Genomic DNA, 19308 nt, shown 5'->3' on the forward strand with positions numbered 1-19308 from the left:
TGGATGTGTCAGTTGGTAATGTCCTTGGGCAGGTGGAGTTTTGCTATCAGGGTCAATTTCTGGGTGAGGCCCCTGGTTGAGCTCTGAGGTTGGGGTTAGGGGTGCCACTGTCTGAGAATGGTTGGATAAGACTGCTTGTTTGGTTCCGTAACAAATGAGACTGTACCAATTGCCTGGGTTCTCTGGTCAGGCTTACTGGACTGGCAGGACTCCATACTAAGCAGCAGATGGAGCTATGAATTAGCTTCTCTGCCTTCTTGGGGCAGGAAAATGGGCCTACAAGGCTCATTGTTTCAGGACCTAAATCAGGCAAGGCTGTGTACTAAATTCTCTGGCTAGAATGGGTCACCTTGTTTTGTTCTGCAGATAAAGAGCATCATGGACAGTGATCTCTGTTCAACTGCCACTATAAGTAGGTCTGTTGGTTGGGATACATAGTTTTCTGTGTGTTCTAGTTAGGTTCCTTGGTCAGGCAGGCCAAAAGTTGTATTCAGTGGGCAGGGCTATGAATTAGTTTATGTATCCAGGCACAACAAGAGAAGTAGCTCCAAGGCCAGAAAGGCTTTAGGTTTATGGTCTTGACTCAAGCCAACCTATGCCACAAGTTTCCTGCCCGAATGGAGTCATTGGCTTTGCTCTGCAGACTATCAGCTCTGCCTGTTGGACTCTGTGCTTGAATGTTGCTGGGCTTTGCAGCTTTCCCGGTCTTACAGCCAAGCTTTCTCTTTGGGCGGTGCTCAGAGCTTTACTCAGCAGTGGATGGGGCTATGACTTAGCTCCCTTGCCTGCGTGGGACAGGAGGGCCAGCTCCAAATAGGCTCCCGGTTTTTCCAGATCAGGCCTTCTGGTCGGGGGCGGGGCCTGGTCAGGAGCTGCACTCAGTAGTGGGTAGGCTATGAATTAGTTCCAATGCCTGGGTGGAGTCAGTGAACCCTCACCACCTAGCCCTGGCTTTGCAGGCAATCAGCTCTTCCTGCCATACTCTTGGCTCAAGTGCTGCTGGACTCTGTAGCTTCCCAGCTGTTCTCGCCAGCCTTTCTGGTCGGGCAGGGTTGGGAGCCTCACTCAGCAGTAGGGGACAGAGGGCTATGACTCAGCAACCCTTCCTGCACAGAGGCAGACCGGGCTCCAGGGCCAGAAGAATCTCTTTGTTTGAGGGCCAGAATCAGGCAGACTTGTGCCCTGCTCAGTTCCCTGGGCCAGTTGTGCCACTGTCTTGGCTCTGCAGATAAGCAAAATCACGAGCCGGGACTACCACTGCTTGGGTGCTGCAGGTAGGAACTCAGTCTGCCCACATCCGCACTGGTTGTTGGAAGCCCCTCCCCTTCAGATTCTCAGTGGCCGATGCCTGCAGATTGCCTTGCAATTCCTACAGAATGAGACCAGAGTGGGGGCTCCCAAGCAGTGACCTACAAGGCTCGGGGAACTGGGTGTCCACCCTGGACTCTCTTTTCCCACTATAAAAACTGGAGGCTCAGCAGAGACCTCTGTGTAATGCTGGGCTGGCCTGGCTTAGAGGCAATAAGGTCAGCACATAGCCTCACCCCCATGTTCCAGGATTCTCTCAGTGGCGTCTTATCTATGAATAGTTGTTAATTCTTCTTGTGAGGGGGAGCAAAGTCAGGAATGACTTATGTCACCATCTTGATGAGCTTAATCTCCCCAGATTTTTTTTTTAATTTGTAATGGCCAGTGCTGGTGAGGGCTCAGGAAAAAACCACACTCCTGTTACTGCTGGCGGCAGGGTGAAATAATGGTACCTTTCTGAGGAGTAACTGGGCAATAGGTGTAAAAACTTTTGTTTCCTGAGGAGATAATCTGAGCCGTAAATAAATACTCATTGGGTACACGGATATTCATTGCAGGGTCATCACAGACAAAACTGCAAACCCCTGAAATAGGTGAGAGAAATCTTGCACAACTCTGAGGTAATACATTAGGCAGCTGATGAAAATCCAGTCCTTAAAGAATATAATAGTGTGAGAATGTTTGTGAGCTACTGCACGGTAAAAATGATTTGGGAGCCATATATTCTGCGTGATCCCATTTTGTAAAAGGAAACATACACGTGCAAATGGTGAAAAGATGGGCGCGAGATCCCAGTGACTAATCTGTGCAGTTGCACTGCAGGTGAATTTTAGTCTGTTCTCGTTTAGTTTTTTTCTTTCTTTCTTTTAAAGATTTATTTATTATTTATTTATTTGTCAGAGAGAGAGAGTGCGTGCACAAGCGGGGAAACGGCAGGCAGAGAGAGAAGCAGGCTCCCCACGGAGCAAGGAGCCCAATATGGGGCTCGATCCCAGAACCCTGGGATCATGACCTGAGCCGAAGGCAGACGCTTAACCAACTGAGCCACCAGGCGTCCCATTTTCCTTACTTTCTAACAGTTCTGTAATGAACACGCATTACTTTTATCACCATAAGGAAGACAGATGACTGAGGCAAGGAGAGGAGGCAACAGGCCCTGCATTAATGACACAGAACGGTAGGGCTTCAGGCACTTCATCAATCCCTCCCCCAACCTTTATAAGCTCTAGTCCATTACTTTTTAGGATCTCAAGTTTCCTCTAGCATATATAATTGAGAAGACTTGCTGATCACTAAGAACATTTGCAGATTTAAAATTCCACAATTCTAAGAACCTACCAATTATTCACTTTCCATTAAAGGCATTGATAATTCTGCCAAAAGACATCCAACCCCCTCAAAATCTAACAGAAAAAAAGGGCAGTAGTACAACATCATTACCTTAGAGGAAGCCCATTTATGAGACAAAATCAAATGCCAAAAGGATAGGGTGGCCTATTATTAATAGCAACATTAAAAGAATCCTTGAGCTTCTAGAAGTCCTTTGAAAATAAGTATTTTTATTACTATAATATTTAAGTATATTTATAGTGGCAGCCATTAGCTCTCACTGTTAATGGATTGTCAGTATTTCCATTAGAAGCTCACTTTGTAAGTAATCTACAGCTTGTCTACTGTAGTTTGACTCAAGCTCATAACTGAGAATATTATGCCTAAGGTAATGCAATAATTTGAATCCTTGATGATAAACAATGGTGTCACACTTCATATAATGTGATATCCGTGCAAAACAACTCTAGGTCTCAGTTTGGAAGCTCTGTGATCTGTTTCTGGTGCATTATGAAGCATGATTCTTCTGCAAAGGAGTTAAATTGGATCAGGTCAGGAGACAGTTTGTAATGAGCTTCCTGGTAAGAAAAGCAGTTTAGGAATACAAAAATAAGACCATGGCATGGCATTTTCATAAAGAAAAGGTATTTAAATTACACCTGTAACTGTATTAAGATACTTTCATTGATAAAGTGTTCTCCCAAGAAAATAATCCCATTTGCTCCTGTCCCATTAAAACTAATTTTCTATTTCTCTTCCCACAAACTTCTCCTTTTTAAGAAGTTCTTCACATCTACTGAGACAGTAAATGTCCTGACAAATGCCTTCCGAGGTTTCAGGATTTCAGAGAGATTCCAGCTTAACTGCCACAAAAAGAAATGAAAAATATCTGAGTTATGTCTGGTTTGGACTTCTGGTAAGCACTGTGGAATTCAAAGAGAGCGTTTGTTTCAGCCAAATCAATAAACAACAAAAACTAACCCTTACAAACAATGCCTGACATATGCCTAGGTGTTGTTAAAGGGCTTTAGAGTGTGACAATTTCATCCACTCAACAACCCTACAAGCTAGCTGAGGGAAAGGAACTTGGCTAAGGCACTCAGCTAGGAGGTGAGTCCTGCTCCTGCCCAACTCTCTGTAATTAGCCACTTTAATAGTAAGAAGCTTTTCTGTTGACTCATTTACTTGTGCATTTGTTGGAAGCCAAATTTTTGAAACCAACTGTCAAAAGCTTCAAGTAGGAAATTAATTCAGACCCACAAACTGAATTTTACGTTTTGTAAAATCAAAACAGTCTTAAACATTAGCATGCTATATTAGGATGATTATATATATATTATTTATATAATATAATATTTATATATTATATATAAATATTCTCTTTACACACACACGGTGTAACAAGCGCTGGAAGGAATGTGGAGAAATCAGAACCCTTGTGCATTGCACTGGAATGTAAAATGGTGCAGTCAGTGTGAAAAACAGTGTGTAAGTTTCTAAAAACATTTAAAAATAGAATTACCATATTATTTAGAAATTCAACTTCTGGGTATATAACCAAAAGAAATGAAAGCAGGAGATTAAACAGATATTTGTATAGCAATGTTGATTCATAATAGCCAAAAGATGGAAACAGTCCAAATGTCCATTAATGCATGAATCAATAAAATGTATATATAAATAATATCCCATTATATATATACATATATATGTGTGTGTACATGTATATATGTATATGTGTATGTATACACACAATCTGATGTAGATTATTTTTTCTCAACTTGCATAGAGTAGAGTATTCCCAAGATGGGTGTTGGGAAAGAAAACATTTTGTGTATCATAAAATATTATGGAGGGTTTTCTTGGCATGGAGAATCTGAGAGTTGACCACTCATTCCTTCAATAAACATTTACTGACAGCACACTATTTATGGTTCAGGCATAAATATAAGCCCTGAGGATATAGCAGTAAATAAGGGGGCAAGGGGGTGTCTATGCTCATGTTTATTTTTTTATTGAGGTATAACAGACATTAGTTTCAGGGGTACAACAGGATGATTCACTATTTGTACATATTGTGAAATGATCACCACAGTTAGTCTAGTTAGTATCCATCACCATATATAGTTACATTTTTTTTCTTGTGATGAGAACTTTTAAGAGCTACTCCCTTAGCAATTTTCCAATACTTAATAGAGGATTATTAACCGTAGTCACCATGCTGTACACTACATGCCCATGATGTATTTTATAATTGTTAAGTTTGTACCTTTTTTTTTTTTTTGGTGGGCAGCAAAGAAAGTTTTATTGAGTGATAGTACAAAGCTCCCGAAGAGGGAGGGGACCTGAGAGGGTTGCCCAAGTCTGTACGTTTTGACCCCCTTAACCCATTTTGCCTGCACCCACCGCCTGCCTCTGACAACCACCAATTTGTTCTCTGTATTGACGAGCACTGGGTTTTTTTGCTTGTTTGTTTTAGATTCCACAAATAAATGAGATCACTCAGTATTTGTCTTTCTCTAATTAGCATAATGACATCATGGTCCAACAATTTGTTGCAAATGGCAAGATTTCCTTCTTTTCTGAATAATATTCCATGGTGTCTATATACATTTTCATTATCCATTTATACATTGATGGATACTTAGGTTGCTTCCATGTGTTGGATATTGTAAATAATGCTGCAGTGAATATGGTGATATATAGATCTTTTCAAATTAGTGTTTTCATATCCTTCAGATAAATATCCAGAAGTGTATTTGCTGGACCATATGGTAGTTCTATTTTTAACTTTCTGAGGAGTCTCCATAGTGGCTGTACCAATTTACATTCCCACTAACAATGTACAAGTGTTCCCTTTTCTCCATATCCTGATCACTTGTTAATCTGTCGCTTTGAGAATAGCCATTCTAACAGGTGTGAGGGTGCTAGCTGCTTGTGGTCTTGATTTGCATTTCCCAGTAATTAGTGATGTTGAACACATTTTCAGGTCCTGTTGGCCATCTGTATGTCGTCTTTGGAAATATGTCTTTTCAGATCCCGTGCCCATTTTTAAATCAGATTGTTTCTTTTTGTACTGTTGAGTTATATGACATCTTATTTTGATTAACCCCTTATCACATATGATTTGCAAATATTTGCTCCCAATCAGTAGCATACCTTTTCATTTTGTTAATGGTTTCTTATGTGCAGAAGCTTTTTAGTTTGGTGTAGTCCCACTTATTTATTTTTGCATTTGGTGCCTTTGCTTTAGGTGTCAAACTAAACCTAACCGGCAAGACAGATGTCAAGGAGCTTATAAGAGCTCCTTGGAGTTTTGTTTTCTCCCAGGAGTTTTATGGTTTCAAGCCTTATATTCAAGTAAGATAGTGGTCCAGTTTCATTCTTTCTGCATGTGGCTACCTAGTTTTCCCAGCACCATTTACTGAACAGACTGTCCTTTCCCCATTGTATATTCTCAGCTCCACTGTAGTAATTGAATTAACCATGTAGGTGTGGGTTTATTTCTGGACTCTTTACTCTGTTCCATTGATCTATATCTGTATTAAATACCAATACCATACTATTTTGGTTACTATAGCTTTGTAATATAGTTGAAATCAGGGAGCATGATGCCTTCAGCCTTGTTCTTTCTCAAGATTGCTTTGGCCATTTGGGGTCTTTTATGGTTCCATACAAGCTTTAGGATTGTTGGTTCTCTTTCTGTAAAAAAGAAATGCCATTGAATTTTGATAAGGATTGCACTGGATCTATAGATTGCTTTGGGAAGTATGGCTATTTTAACAATATTCTTCTAATCCATGAGCAAGAGGTAGCTCTCCATTTATTTGTCTTCAGTTTCTTTAAGTATAGTTGACATACAATATTTTATTTCAGGTGTACAGCACAGTGATTCACCAGTATATGCATTATGAAATGCTCACCATAAGTGTAGGCACCATCTGCCACCATGCAAAGTTATTGCAATATTATTGACTATATTCTCTATACTGTACTTTTTATCCCTGTCACCTAATTTATAACTGGAAGTTTGTACCTCTTTATCCCTGTCACATAATTCATCCACCCTGCTCCCAGCAACCACCAGTTTCTTCTCTGTATTTATGAGGGTTTTTTTTCATTTTGATTTTTAGACTCCACATAAAAGTGAAATCATATAGTATTTGTCTTTTTTGTCTGACTTATTTCATTTAGCATAATACTCTCTAGGTCCATCCATCTTGATGCAAAGGGCAAGATTTCTTTCTTTATGGCTGAGTAATATTCCATTGTGTGTGTGTACATATTTGTGTGTATACATATCTTTACACACAGCACATAGTTATCCATTTGTGTATCAATGAACACTTAGGTTGGATCCATTTCTTGACTATAAATGCTGCAATAAACATAGGGGTGCATAACATTTTACATAAGTGTTTTTGTTTCCTTTGGTTAAAGGTTGTATAGTAGTATTGCTGTTTTTAATTTTTTGAGGAACCTCCACACTGTTTTCCATAGTGGCTGTACCAATTTACAGTCCCACCAATAATGTACAAGTGTTCCCTTTTCTCCACATCCTAGCCAACACTTATTTCTTGTGGTTTTGATAAATGCCATTCTGACTGTGAGGTGATGATAGGTCATTGTGGCTCTGATTTGCAGTTTCTTGATGGTGAGTGAGGTTGAATATTTTTTCGTATGTCTGTTGGCCACATGTATTTTTCTTTGGAAAAATGTTCAGGTCATCTAATTTTTTTTTATTGGACTGTTTTTTTTTGGTGGTAAGTTGTATACATTTTTTACATATCCTTTCCAAATATCTACTTCAATTCAGTAGGTTGCCCTTTTGTTGATGGTCTCTTTTTCCATGCAAAAGCTTTTAATTTTGATGTTGTCCCATGATGTCATGGCTAATGTCAAAGAAATGACTGCTATGTTCTCTTCAAGGACTTTTATGGTATCAAGTCTCACACTGAAGTCTTCAATCCATTTTGAGTTCATTTTTATGTATAGTATTAGAAGGTGGTCCAGTTTCATTCTTTTGCGTCCATTACCTGTCCAGTTTGCTCAGCACGTTTGATACTTGATTATGTTTTCTTTCTCTTTGTTCATCCATTCTTCTCCCAAGTTCAGTGAGCATCTTTATGGCCATACTTTGAACTCTTTATTAAGTAAATCAGTTATTTCTGTCTCATTAAGGACTTTCTCTGAGTTGTTTTTTTTTTTTTTAATTTTGAGCATATTCCTCAAGTTTCCTTGATACTCTGTGTTGGTTTCTGTGCATTAGATATAACAGCCATCTCCACCCGTGCAGAAGGAGTAACCTCATGTCAGAGATGAAACTTACCATTCAGCCTTCCCACAGCTCTTGGGTTCTCTCTCAAACCTTTGTGATTGTTCAAGTAGTGTATTGTATTTTTAGTGGATCCCAGTAGTGGAGGGTGTACCAAGGCCTGTCAGTGTCCCCAAAGGGAGGATCTCAGTGAGCACCTAGATTCAGCTGATTGGAAGCCAGACCCTCAGGCAACAGCTTTTAAAATATGCAAATATAGGCATATTTCAGCGATAATGTGGGTTCGGTTCCAGATCACCACAATAAAGTGAACAATGAAGCAAGCCAAAAGAATTTTTTGGTTTCCTCGTGCATGCGAAAGTTACACTATACGGTAGTTTATTAAATTTGAAATTGCATTATGTCTAAAAAAAAAACAGTATAGAAGTCTTAATTTAAAAATACTTTGTTGTTAAAATAGGCTCTCCATTTTCTGAGCTTTGATCTCCTTCTTGGTGGAGGGTCTTGCCTCAGTGTTGATGGCTGCTGACTGATCAGGATGGTGATGGAAGGCTGGGGTGGCTGTGGCGATTTCTTAAGACAGCAATGAAGTCCCATCTCAACTGTCCTTTCAGCAACCATTTCTCTATAGCATGCGATGCTGTCTGACAACATTTTATCCACAGTAGAACTTCTTCCCAAATTGGAGTCAATCCTCTCAAACCCCGCTACTGTTGGCTCAACTAAGTTGATGTAATATTCTCAATGGTTTGTCATCACTTCAGCAGTCTTCACAGCATCTTCACCAGGAGTAGATTCCATCTCAAGAAACTGCTTTCTCTGCTCATCCATAACAGATGATTAAAGTTTTGTCAGGAGACTGTAGCAGTTCTTTCCCAGCTCCAGGCTCTATTTCTAATTATTCTCTTGCTCTTTCCACCACATCTGCAGTCTCTTCCTCCCCTGGCGTCCGAAACCCCTCAAGATCATCTGTGATGGTTAGAATCCACTTTTTCCAAACTCCTATGAATGTTGATATCTTTACTTCTTCCAATGAATCACAAATGTCCTTAATGGCAACTAAGATGTTAAATCCTTTCCAGAAGGTTTTCAATTGACTTTGCCCGGCTCCATCAGGAGAATCACTAGCTCTGGCAGCTATAGCCTTACAAAATGGGTTTCTTAAATCCTAAGGCTTGAAAGTCAAAGTGATTTCTTGATCTATGGGCTGAAGAAGGGATGTTGTGTGAGCAGGCAGGAAAGCAACATTAATCTCATTTCACATCTCCACCAGAGCCCTTGGGTGACCAGGTACATTGTCAATGTGCAGTAGTATTTTTAAAGCGATCTTTTTTTCTGTGGGCTTACAATATTCAGTAAACCATGTAGTAAACAGATGTGCTGTCATCCATGCTTTGTTCCATTTATAGAGCACAAGCAGAGTCGATGTAGCATAATTCTTAAGGGCTCAAGGATTTTTGAAATGGAAAATGAGCTGTGGCTTTAACTTAAAGTCCTCAGCTAGGTTAGCCCCTAACCAGAGACTCAGCCTCTATTTTAAAGCTTTGAAGCCAGAATTTAAACTCCCCTCTCTAGCTATGGAAGTCCTAGGTAGCCTCTTCTAATAATGGCTGTTTCGTCTACGTTGCGTATCTGTTTAGTGTAGCCGCCTTCATGCATTTCCAGAGCTAGAGCTTCAGAATAACTTGCTGCAACTTCTGCATCAGCACTTGCTGCTTCACTTTATACTTTTATGTTAGTTTTCTTTCCTTAAACCTCATGAACCAACCTGTGATGGCTTCAGATTTTCTCTCCTGCAGCCTCCTCACCTCTCTCAGCCTTCACAGAACAGAAGAGAGGTAGGGCCTTGCTCCGGATTAGGCTTTGGCCTAAGGGAATGTGGTGGCTGGTTGTCTGGTCTTCTATCCAGACCACTAAAACTTTCTGCGTATCAGCAAGAAGGCAAGAAGAGTGTTCCGCTTCCTTGAGTAGCACTTTAAATTTCCTTCAAGAACTTTTCCTTTGTATTCACAACTTGGAAAACTGGTACAAGTGGCCGAGCTTTCAACATACCTTCCTCACTAAACTTAAGCATTTCTAGCCTTAGATCTAAAGTGAGAGACCTGTGACTCTTCCTTTTGCTTAAAAACTGAGAGGCCACTGTAAGGTTATCAGCTGGCCTCATTTCAGTATTGTTGTGTCTCAGAATAAGTAGCCCAAGGAAGGGGAGAGAGATGAGAAAAAAACTGGTCACTGGAGCAGTCAGAACACAGACATTTATCAATTAAGGTCGCCGTATTATCTGTGCACGATTCATGGTGTCCCAACACAATTACAAGAGTAACATCAAAGACCACTGGTCACTGTAACAAATATAAGAAATACTGCATGAATTACCAACATGTGACACAGACACAAAATAAGCAAATGCTGTTGGAAAAATGGTGCCAATAGATGAGCTCAGTGCATGGTTGCCTCAATCCTTCAATTTGTAGAAAACACAATATCTGCAAATAATATAAAGTAGAGCGCAATAGAATGAGGCACGCCTCTGTATACACTCCTGCAGGACTGCAAGCTCAGTCCTGCTGAGCACCAGAGTCCAGTCATCTAGAGGTGCTCGTCCATGGCGGTTGTTAAAAATCGGGACACCTCACCCATGTACAAGTTCGTTTCTAGTAGATATTGGTGACCTGGAGCAAGACAGAGGGTGAATGCAAAGATGATGACCAATGGTGCCGGTCCTTATTAGGTCCCTAGATCTGTGCCAAACCAAAAGCCTTGCTTAGGCCCCAGCTCTTGGATAAATGAATAGGGCTCTTTCCTAGAAAGACTGGGGGGCTATCTCAGCCTACTGTCTGGGCAGTGCCCTGGAGGTGGTGGCTAGCCACCAGAGAGGTAGGAGCTCAAGGAGTGTCCGTAGGCTGGCAGCCCCAAAGACAAGGACACCAGACACATGTGCAATCTCCTCTCCAGGAGCTACTGGTGCTCTGGTGGGTGGAATAAAGAGAGTGAAGTTAGCACCAGTCCTCCAAGGTCTCTGGAGAGAATTATGGTCAGCCTTTAGATGGATGTTTAATTAGAAGCCTGCCCCTCCGGCCACAGCTATGAAGATAAGCTAAAAGATTTATTTCATAGAAAGATGGGTCTCTAATCTCTTGCTATGCCCTGGGGGTGGTAGATGGTTGAGAATACTTTCTCAGTTGGTCAGTCTTAAGGGACCCTGGAGCGGAAGTCGCACTGGCTACCAGATCCAGGAGATCTCGAGGTGTCCCCTCGGTGGCTACAAGATGGGGGTACCAAAGGAGGGTACAAGCTCCTTTCTGGGAAATGCCAGTAAGCTGGAGTGAGGTAAAGGGAAAGTGAAAGATGGCATCTGCCAGCCTCTGTCCCTAGAGACTAGCCCAGCAGGCTCCTAAGCTGTGTGTTCATTTAGATGCCTGCCTCTCAGGCCAGTGATTTAAGATAAGCAAATAAAATTCTTTCACAAAGAGGTATTATTCAGCTTTAAAGAGGAATGAAATTCTGATACCTGCTACAACATTGGTTCAACCTTGAAGACATCATGTTAAATGAAATTAGCCAGATAAAAGGACAAACACTGTAGGACTCCACTAGAGTAAGTAGTCAAGCTCATAGAGACAGAAAGTTAGAAGGGGGATTCCCAGGGACTGGTGGGGGGGGGCAGATTATATAATAAGTACAGAATTGCAATATGCGATGATGCAGAAGTTCTGGAAATGGATAGTGGTGATGGTTGCACAACTATGAATATATTTAACGCCACTGAATGGTACACTTAAAATGGCTAAAATGCTAATTTTGTTAGGTACATTTTATCACAGTTTGAAAAAAGTAGTAGTGGACCTCACATCATGTAAATCTGTTATTTTTGAAAAACTAACACATCATCAAGCTTTTTTAAAAGCGGTATCTCCTGTATTAGATGCAAATGCCTGTTTGGATTGGGGCCGGGGGTGTTTGTGGTCTGGGATGAACTAAAAACTTGGACCTGAACCAAGGTTATTCTCTCTTGGTGCTCCAGGAAAAGGTCTATGTTCATGTTGTAAAACACAGTAAATGCATTTTCATTTCAAACGGGAAACAAGTCTATGGTTCAAAGTCAATTAAGGACTATGGTGGCAGATCATTAAAAATGATACTAAATGTTTTTAAAATGTAGCCTATTTAAAAGGAATGTGTCTGACACTTCGAACAAAAATAACCAAGTTTCACTAGGAAGGCCCTACACCAAAAGCTGATTTAGCATCCCCTGATCCTGGCTCCATGGACCTGAAGCCCTTGGAAATGAATAGCATCGCCTCCAACATGGCAACAGAGCTTCAGAATTCAGCTCCTCTAAAGCCCCTCCCTTGAGGATAGTCTGGAGGGTTTATCTCTGAAAGACAAAGAGAGGTAATACTAAGTCTCTGTGGGGAAGGCTTCCCTTGGAAGCTGTGGTTGGGTTACAGGCTGTCTTCTGAGTGTGAGTGAAGACTAGTCACAAGAATCAAGCACACACACAAAATGGATCAAGTAGTTAAATAAGTAAAGCTATAGGTGGGAAGATGAATAAACAACCTTTTAAGCTCTGATAATCCCCCCATCAGACTGAATACCTGGGAATATATCCTCTCTATATCCTCTCTTATAGCAATGATGCACCCCCTCAAGGCCCCACCTCCTGGATTTATTCACAACCTCGTGTGGTATCTTCCCACAATATACACCAGTTGTCTGTGTGACCACTACAATATGGCATAAAGGGATTGTCACTTCAGATATTAGTCTTAAAAGACTATAGCTTTTCTCTTGAATACTCTATCACTTATTCAGGGGGAAGCCAGCTTCTTTGTCATGAAGACACTCGGGCAGCCTGTGCAAAGGCCCAACGTGGGGAGGAATTGGGGTACCTCGTTCCCAGTCACAAAATGCGGAAGAGGATCCTCCAGCCCCAGCTGACCTCTCGACAGCAACATCATGACAGACCCTGAATGATAACCACCCAGCTAAGCTGCTTCCTGACTTGCAGAAACTGTGAAGTAAGATTTGTTGTTTTTAAGTCACTGATTTGGGGGTAATTTGTTACTCGCCAATAGATAATATCACCAAGGACACCATGATTTCTGCTTGCTTAAGAGGAAAGCTGACACTACCTCTCCCGAATCTAGATGAGCCGGCCTGAAGTGGCATTTGGGCAACAGGCTTTGTCACATAGCCTTAGAGCAGTTTGGGTACATCTGTTTCTCCACACTGCTGTACCCTAACCCAAGCGGGGTGAGGAAAAGTGACTGCCTCCAAGGGACAGTCCTATGGTGGGTGATACAATGCTGGTCAGGAGAAAGAGGCTTGGGCCCAGCCTCCATCCCAGTACCTCCAACCTCCGAAAGTTTCATAGTTTTCCTAGGCCTTTGTTACTTTATCTAGAACACAGCTACAATACTCCTTTTATTGTTTGGTTAAAATGGGTAGAGTAGATTTAAAAAGGCTTTGCAAAAGTTTTAACCTGCTATACAACTTCTAAACTGTAACAACATGGTCATCACCACCACTTTGCACTCTGCTGGAATGGAAGGATGTGGATTTTTGATCACAGTTCTTCACGGCAAGCATGAGGTCCCTTGGGGAGAAAGTAAGACTCTACTGTATGGAGCAAACACAACTGCTGCGTCCAGGCTGGAGGAGGTGGCAGGGAGTCACAGTGGGCAGTGGTGTGCACATGGCAAACTAGAGGTCATGCCCTCCTGGAAAGAAATTTTAGAATGTTGTGGAAGGCCCAGCAAACCCATTCTGCCAACTGAATTTGATCCAAAGCCCAAGTTGTACCAAGCACCATAAGCAATAAAAGGCTAAGGGTATATATCTGTATCAAACTAAATATATGATATAGAGCTAAATTCAGAGGATTAAACCTCATCATTGCAGACGCTAGAAGGTTCTGTGAATAGGTCTCTCTCCCGCACCCATGCATCTATTCAAGCCAGACACATTTATGGAATACCCACTATAAAAAGCTACCTACAGAGCCACATACCAATTCTGTCATACCAAGTTCTGTACTTTAAATCCTTCTATTTTGTACTTCTCCAAGTTGGGGTTATTTGTAACAGTACTGTATGTGCAGGTAATGCAGATCCTCTATTTTAAGAAATGAGTTCTAGTCCCAAATCCACAAATAAAGAATTATTATAATAATAGCATATTCATGAAAAGCAAATTACTTATCTTGGCGTTTAACATCCTTGTAACTATTCCTGTACTTTTAATGTCAACAGAAAAAAAGCAATGTCTAAGTCTGGCTGATATGGTAAATTAATGTTAATAACAGTTTTGACACTAATAGCAAGTTTTAAAAAGAAAAACCTCCAGACTGGAAGCTGGGTTTCATTTCTTAAAAATCACCGCAGCTAGCTGTCACCAGACTCCTCTAGAACAATTCCAGCTACTATTTCACCTTCACTGGGAGCCTGAAACAACTAAAATCTATAAATCCTAGACATTCTCTTCCTTCCCTGCCTATACTCACTCCAAGTGGAGAAAATATCCACCCCCTTGAGTTACAAGACCAGAGACACATTTCTGAATCCCTATAAGGAAGTGAATACCCACATGGTTTCATTTAAAAAACAAACCAACCACTAGCTGTTTGTCCAGCCCCTGAACATAGGTTGTGAAAATGTGAACTATTAAAGTACACACTAAACTAATGGGAAATTCTACACTTTGTTATAGATGCCATGGAATCCCAGAGACCAAGTTCTGCACCTTCTCTTCACGTTCTTCCTAGCACTGTGCATATACAAGCACATGAATAAATGGCCCATGAATTAAGCTGATTTGAGCCGAAAACTTGAACAGGCCCACATGGAGAGTGAAAAGGAACCCAGCACTTGGCTCCTCCACTATCGCTAGCTCTTTCTAAAAGTCATTGAAAGCTCAAGCAGCCCCTTGCAAACCCTCTACCCCTCTCAGACTCAGCCAGTAGGACCTGATTGGCCTACAACACCCACCTCTATAATCATTTAGAGGCCACTAGACTTGAAGCAAAGCATCTCTTCCAACTTCTCAAACATTGTTCTTTTTCTATTACTAATTGAGTGTTTTACTTTTAGATAATCCTATAATGAACCAGCTCAAATGAGCAGAGGCAGCAGTGACAACCCATCAATAAAATAATTAAGCCAAAGTGGATTTTGTTAGAGATTTCTCATGTCATAATAGAAAATCTAGGCTACTTAAAATCAAGGAAATCAAATGGAATCGCTTCGTTTGGTTTTAAAAAGGAAGGCTAGCTTTAAAAGATCTCTTTGATAGAACCCTCATTAATGCTTTGACAATACTGCTTCTTTACTCTCGAAGTACATGCACAATAGAAATACCAATGGAGTATGAGGTGGTTTCCAGAAATTTTTCTCTTTTCATAGCTTCCACTCAGAATTGTCTACAGAATTTAGATGAGACCCTCTACACTTTCTCTGTTTTAAGATTTAGATCATGGTCTCAGTTCCCTAAGACTTGCGCACTTTATCTCAACACCTATATACCATGGAAAAATGGGAAAATCGGGGCATGACAGCCACAGATGCAGGGCAAAATCTTACCTCTTCTTTCTCTCTCTCTCACATGCAATGGACCTGACCAAAAAGCTGACCAAGGCAGCTGGGTTTCTTTTGCCCTCTTCTCCCCTAGTGGATCCAAGAGCCCATTAGCTTTATCTCACAACACAAATACCATGACACCACTGACCCACTTGACTCTCACCCGCAAGCTTTGCTTCATTTCCAACTGAAAGACTACGATGAGCTAAAGAACCAACCTCCGCAGTAACAGACATTCAACAATTACCAAATGGCTTCAAGGTATGGACAAGAAATAGAAACAGCAGAACTGGCTTTGGGTGCTATTGGGTGCCTTATTGAGGGATAAAGCCGAAACTAAATAAATGACATGGACTTGAAGCTACTCAGGCTGATGCCCACATTGGACTGAGATAAGGGACACCCTTGAGTGGATCCATGAAAATGAAGAGAGAGCAAAAATGCCCATCACTGCAGGGCCAAGTGAAATAATTACATACCCATGCGCCGTCAGGCCCAAACAGCTCTAGGAAGTTGCCAATGAATTCCCTCGACTTCTCTTCCCACTTCTGAATTAGATCATGACTCTTTTCTTCCACTCTGTTGACAAATTCCTTTGACCTTTCCTCCACATTCTTGACCTTTTCCTTCATCTTGTCTACCTGGTTTTGGAAGCGGTACTTCTTTTCCTGGTCAAAAATGAAAAGAGAAAAAAGAGATTTATCCCAGAGGGCATGAGAGAGACCAGTCATTCACACTAATGGTCACTTTATATTCAACTTGTGTTTGTTCTTAACCTGAAGAGTCAGGATATTGCTATTTCCAAGGGCTAGATTGACGGGAAGGCACATCTCTTGTAAGAAAAGTCCATTTGTCATGAGTCTACTTGGATATGTAAAATGAAATACAAGTGATTTTAATATTCTCTTTGTTGTAAACATCAGAGTTGAAGTCACTTATATAAGAACCAAAAATACATATTTACTGTTTATTACAGGTAGCTATTGGACAACCCCCCCCCCCCAATTTTCCAGGGATGTAGACAAAAGTATGAGTTGTCCATAGAATGGTCACTCAGAAGCCACCCGAGTTCTCGGTTTTACTGGGACATTGTTAAAGCCAGTACTGGTTGAAATCGGCCACTGGCTGGGCCTTAAAAGCCATGTGTGACACTGTAATTTTCATTGTAATGATATTTTCCATTAAGCTAACTGAACTGCATCCATTTCCTTGGTGATGAAGACAGATTTTGTCCTGATAGCTTCTCTGGACTGAGATTTTTGTCCTCCTTATAGCCCTTATGCAGCAATGCTGTTCCTGTGTGCCTGAAAGGCCTTGTGTGTTGGGCAAGTCACGGGCCACCTCTAAACCTCAGTTTCTTCCTCTGTAAAATGGGGATAATTATCATCCCTACCCCATCAAGTTGCTGTAACAATTAGGTCAGCTTGTGCACGTGAAGTGCCTGGCACAAAGCCTGGCATTTTAAAAGTGCAGTGTGTGTTGGCTGTTTGATTACGATGAAGCAGCGTAAGCCCTTCTCGTGTTACCTGATGAGAGTGCTATCAAACCACGAAAATTACGTGAGATGGAGGGTCTTCCCCTCCATGAAGTCATGATATATTTTCTCCTCACAGGGCAATAAGGTTTTTTCTTCGCTACACAGGACCGAAGTTCCTATCTCAGAATTTTTTTGAGACACCTGAAATATTGCAAAACTGGGGCATTCAGACCTTCCAAACTGGACTGCAGCCTCAGGGTGGGGTGTGGGCTCCGGGTAACACGCTGCTGTCAGGGCCAGCCCGGGCCAGAGCCACCAGCCGCCCCCTCCACTCTGCCTGAGGGGCCTCGGCCAGGCCCCCTCTGAGCACAGTGTCACTCGTGTCTAAGCGGCGGGACTTGGACTGGGTGACTGGCCACTGGCAAGTTCCTGCCTCCTCTGAGGCCTGTGCTTCATCGACGTGCCCATCCAGCACATTTGACCCTCTCTGTGAGTGGCAGCCAGCCTGTTGGCACAGAAAGGCAGTGAGCATGTCCAGGTTGACTACACGGTTTCTTGAGCTAAGCGGCTTAGCTAAAGGCCGTTAGAGGAGAACGAGCGATAACTTTTGGAAATGGTTTAACATGCTTGGATGGCTGACTGGATTCAATTTAAAAGAACAGACAGTTTAAATTATTGAAATAACCAGGGCTTTATTCTCTATAAGATACCAAATAATCACTTTGATGGAATTCTTTTCAGCCACTTGTTCTGGTGCCACTTGAACCCAACATTTTCTGTTTTGTTGCCCGACTTGTGTGAAGCCACGGAATAACCACTGGTGGACAATTAATAAGCCCCTCATCATCTAGAAGGCACCGAGGATCGGTGTGGTTAAGCTGCTGGATAGTTATAGCGGCACATAATCATAAGCATCTAGTTTTGTAGAAAAATCACTCTTTGAAAACCTACTGGGGGGACTGAAATTCCGTATGGATGAAGGGTTCCTGTTTTAATCAACTTTGTCACCTCCTTGGGGTCCAGGCAAATAAAGTTGTCCAGACGCACTAACATCACCTCTAGCTGGTGGACTAGAGGGGGACTGCCCTCTTAGCTTTGTAACAGCCTGTTTTGCTTGTTTTAAAGATTGTTTTAACAGTTGCTCTATTATTAAACTAACAGCAGGTCTGTGGGAACAATATGGCACAAATGCAGAAGGAAGCCAAAGACTTTAGGCTTTATTTAAGCAGCTGTAATTTCTCTGGACAATAAAAAGAAATGGCTATTAAGGTTTCTAATGAGCATCTGTAAGGCCTTAATAAAATGAAAAAAATTTTAAACTCATTTTCTGTGGGTTTAGCTTTTCATTGCCTCTGCCTGCCTGCCTTCCCTTTGAGCAGACGACGATGCTTGCCTTTCAGGACGGCAGATCTCCCAAACACCCTTCAGTTAAGTCTGCGAACTCTCCAAGACGGAGGTTGGAGCAAGAGGAAGGGAGGCAGCTCCTTTATAAAACGTGGAGCTCACTACCATAGGCTTTGGTTGACTTATGTTAGCCCTTTGGACACTGGTTTCTCCATCTGTAAAATGGGGATAATACATCACCAGGTCGTTATGTGGACTGCGTGGTACTGGAATTTAAATTAAAACAAACAAAAGAACACTGTGAGGCATACAGCAAGCACTCAACAGATGGCGGCAGTGCTGGCGTGTGTGGTGGTCGTCGGAGGACACAGGCGGGGGGAGGGGGGCACACTTACATTTATAAAGCTGACATTTAGCTCCTTGGCTGTGTACCCTCTCTGGAGGTTGCGTCGGGCATAAACATCATAGTCACGGACGATTCTGGTGATGATGTCTGATGTTGAGATGCCTTCCGTTCTCTGAGTTGGAACAAACATTCCTGTTCAAAGCGTAAAGAGGAGATAAAGAGAAAAAAAAAAAAGTGAGATGGTCTCAGCTGCCCCATTTTCCGCAAGAGCTCTCATTTCCAGGACAGAGTGGCGGCTCCCAGGTGTGTGAGTGCGGCTTCTGCATGTGGCGCCAGCTGGCTGCGCTGGGCTCAGCTCCGCGCGCTTCCTGCCTGCCCGCCGCCCTGGCCCTGGGCCCTGGGCGCTCCTGGCATTCGTTCGGGCCACGGCCTTTTCTGCCTCGGATCCCCCTTCCCCGCCCACACCAGCTGCAGCCTTCCCCTCCTCCTGCAGGGCCCAGCTTCAAGGTGTTGTCTCTGGCAAGTCCTTCCCGACATCACCAAGCAGAAGCCACGACCTCGAGGACACAAACGTGTCTTCCATTAACAAACACATTTTATTTTATTTATTTATTTATTTTTAACAAACGCATTTTAAATACCTGTCTCCTTG

General features: G+C 42.0%; 1 protein-coding gene across 5 annotated transcripts in view; it reads right to left on the reverse strand.

The window, feature by feature from the left end:
* PCYT1B (phosphate cytidylyltransferase 1B, choline) overlaps window positions 1-19308 on the reverse strand; it is a 112970-nt gene that overhangs the window by 19587 nt on the left and 74075 nt on the right. For all 5 annotated transcript variants that reach the window (XM_064573890.1, XM_064573892.1, XM_064573891.1 and 2 more), the window contains exons 6-7: window positions 18706-18848; window positions 15969-16157 (exon numbers count right to left, since the gene is read on the reverse strand). In XM_064573890.1, the coding sequence (XP_064429960.1) occupies window positions 15969-16157; window positions 18706-18848 (332 nt within the window). The remainder of the gene's footprint in view (window positions 1-15968; window positions 16158-18705; window positions 18849-19308) is intronic.

This window comes from Mirounga angustirostris, unplaced genomic scaffold (genome assembly GCF_029215605.1).
Source record: "Mirounga angustirostris isolate CCGP_5_RB_7025 unplaced genomic scaffold, mMirAng1.0.hap1 SCAF_11, whole genome shotgun sequence".
In the NCBI taxonomy this organism is placed as follows: Eukaryota; Metazoa; Chordata; class Mammalia; order Carnivora; family Phocidae; genus Mirounga; species Mirounga angustirostris.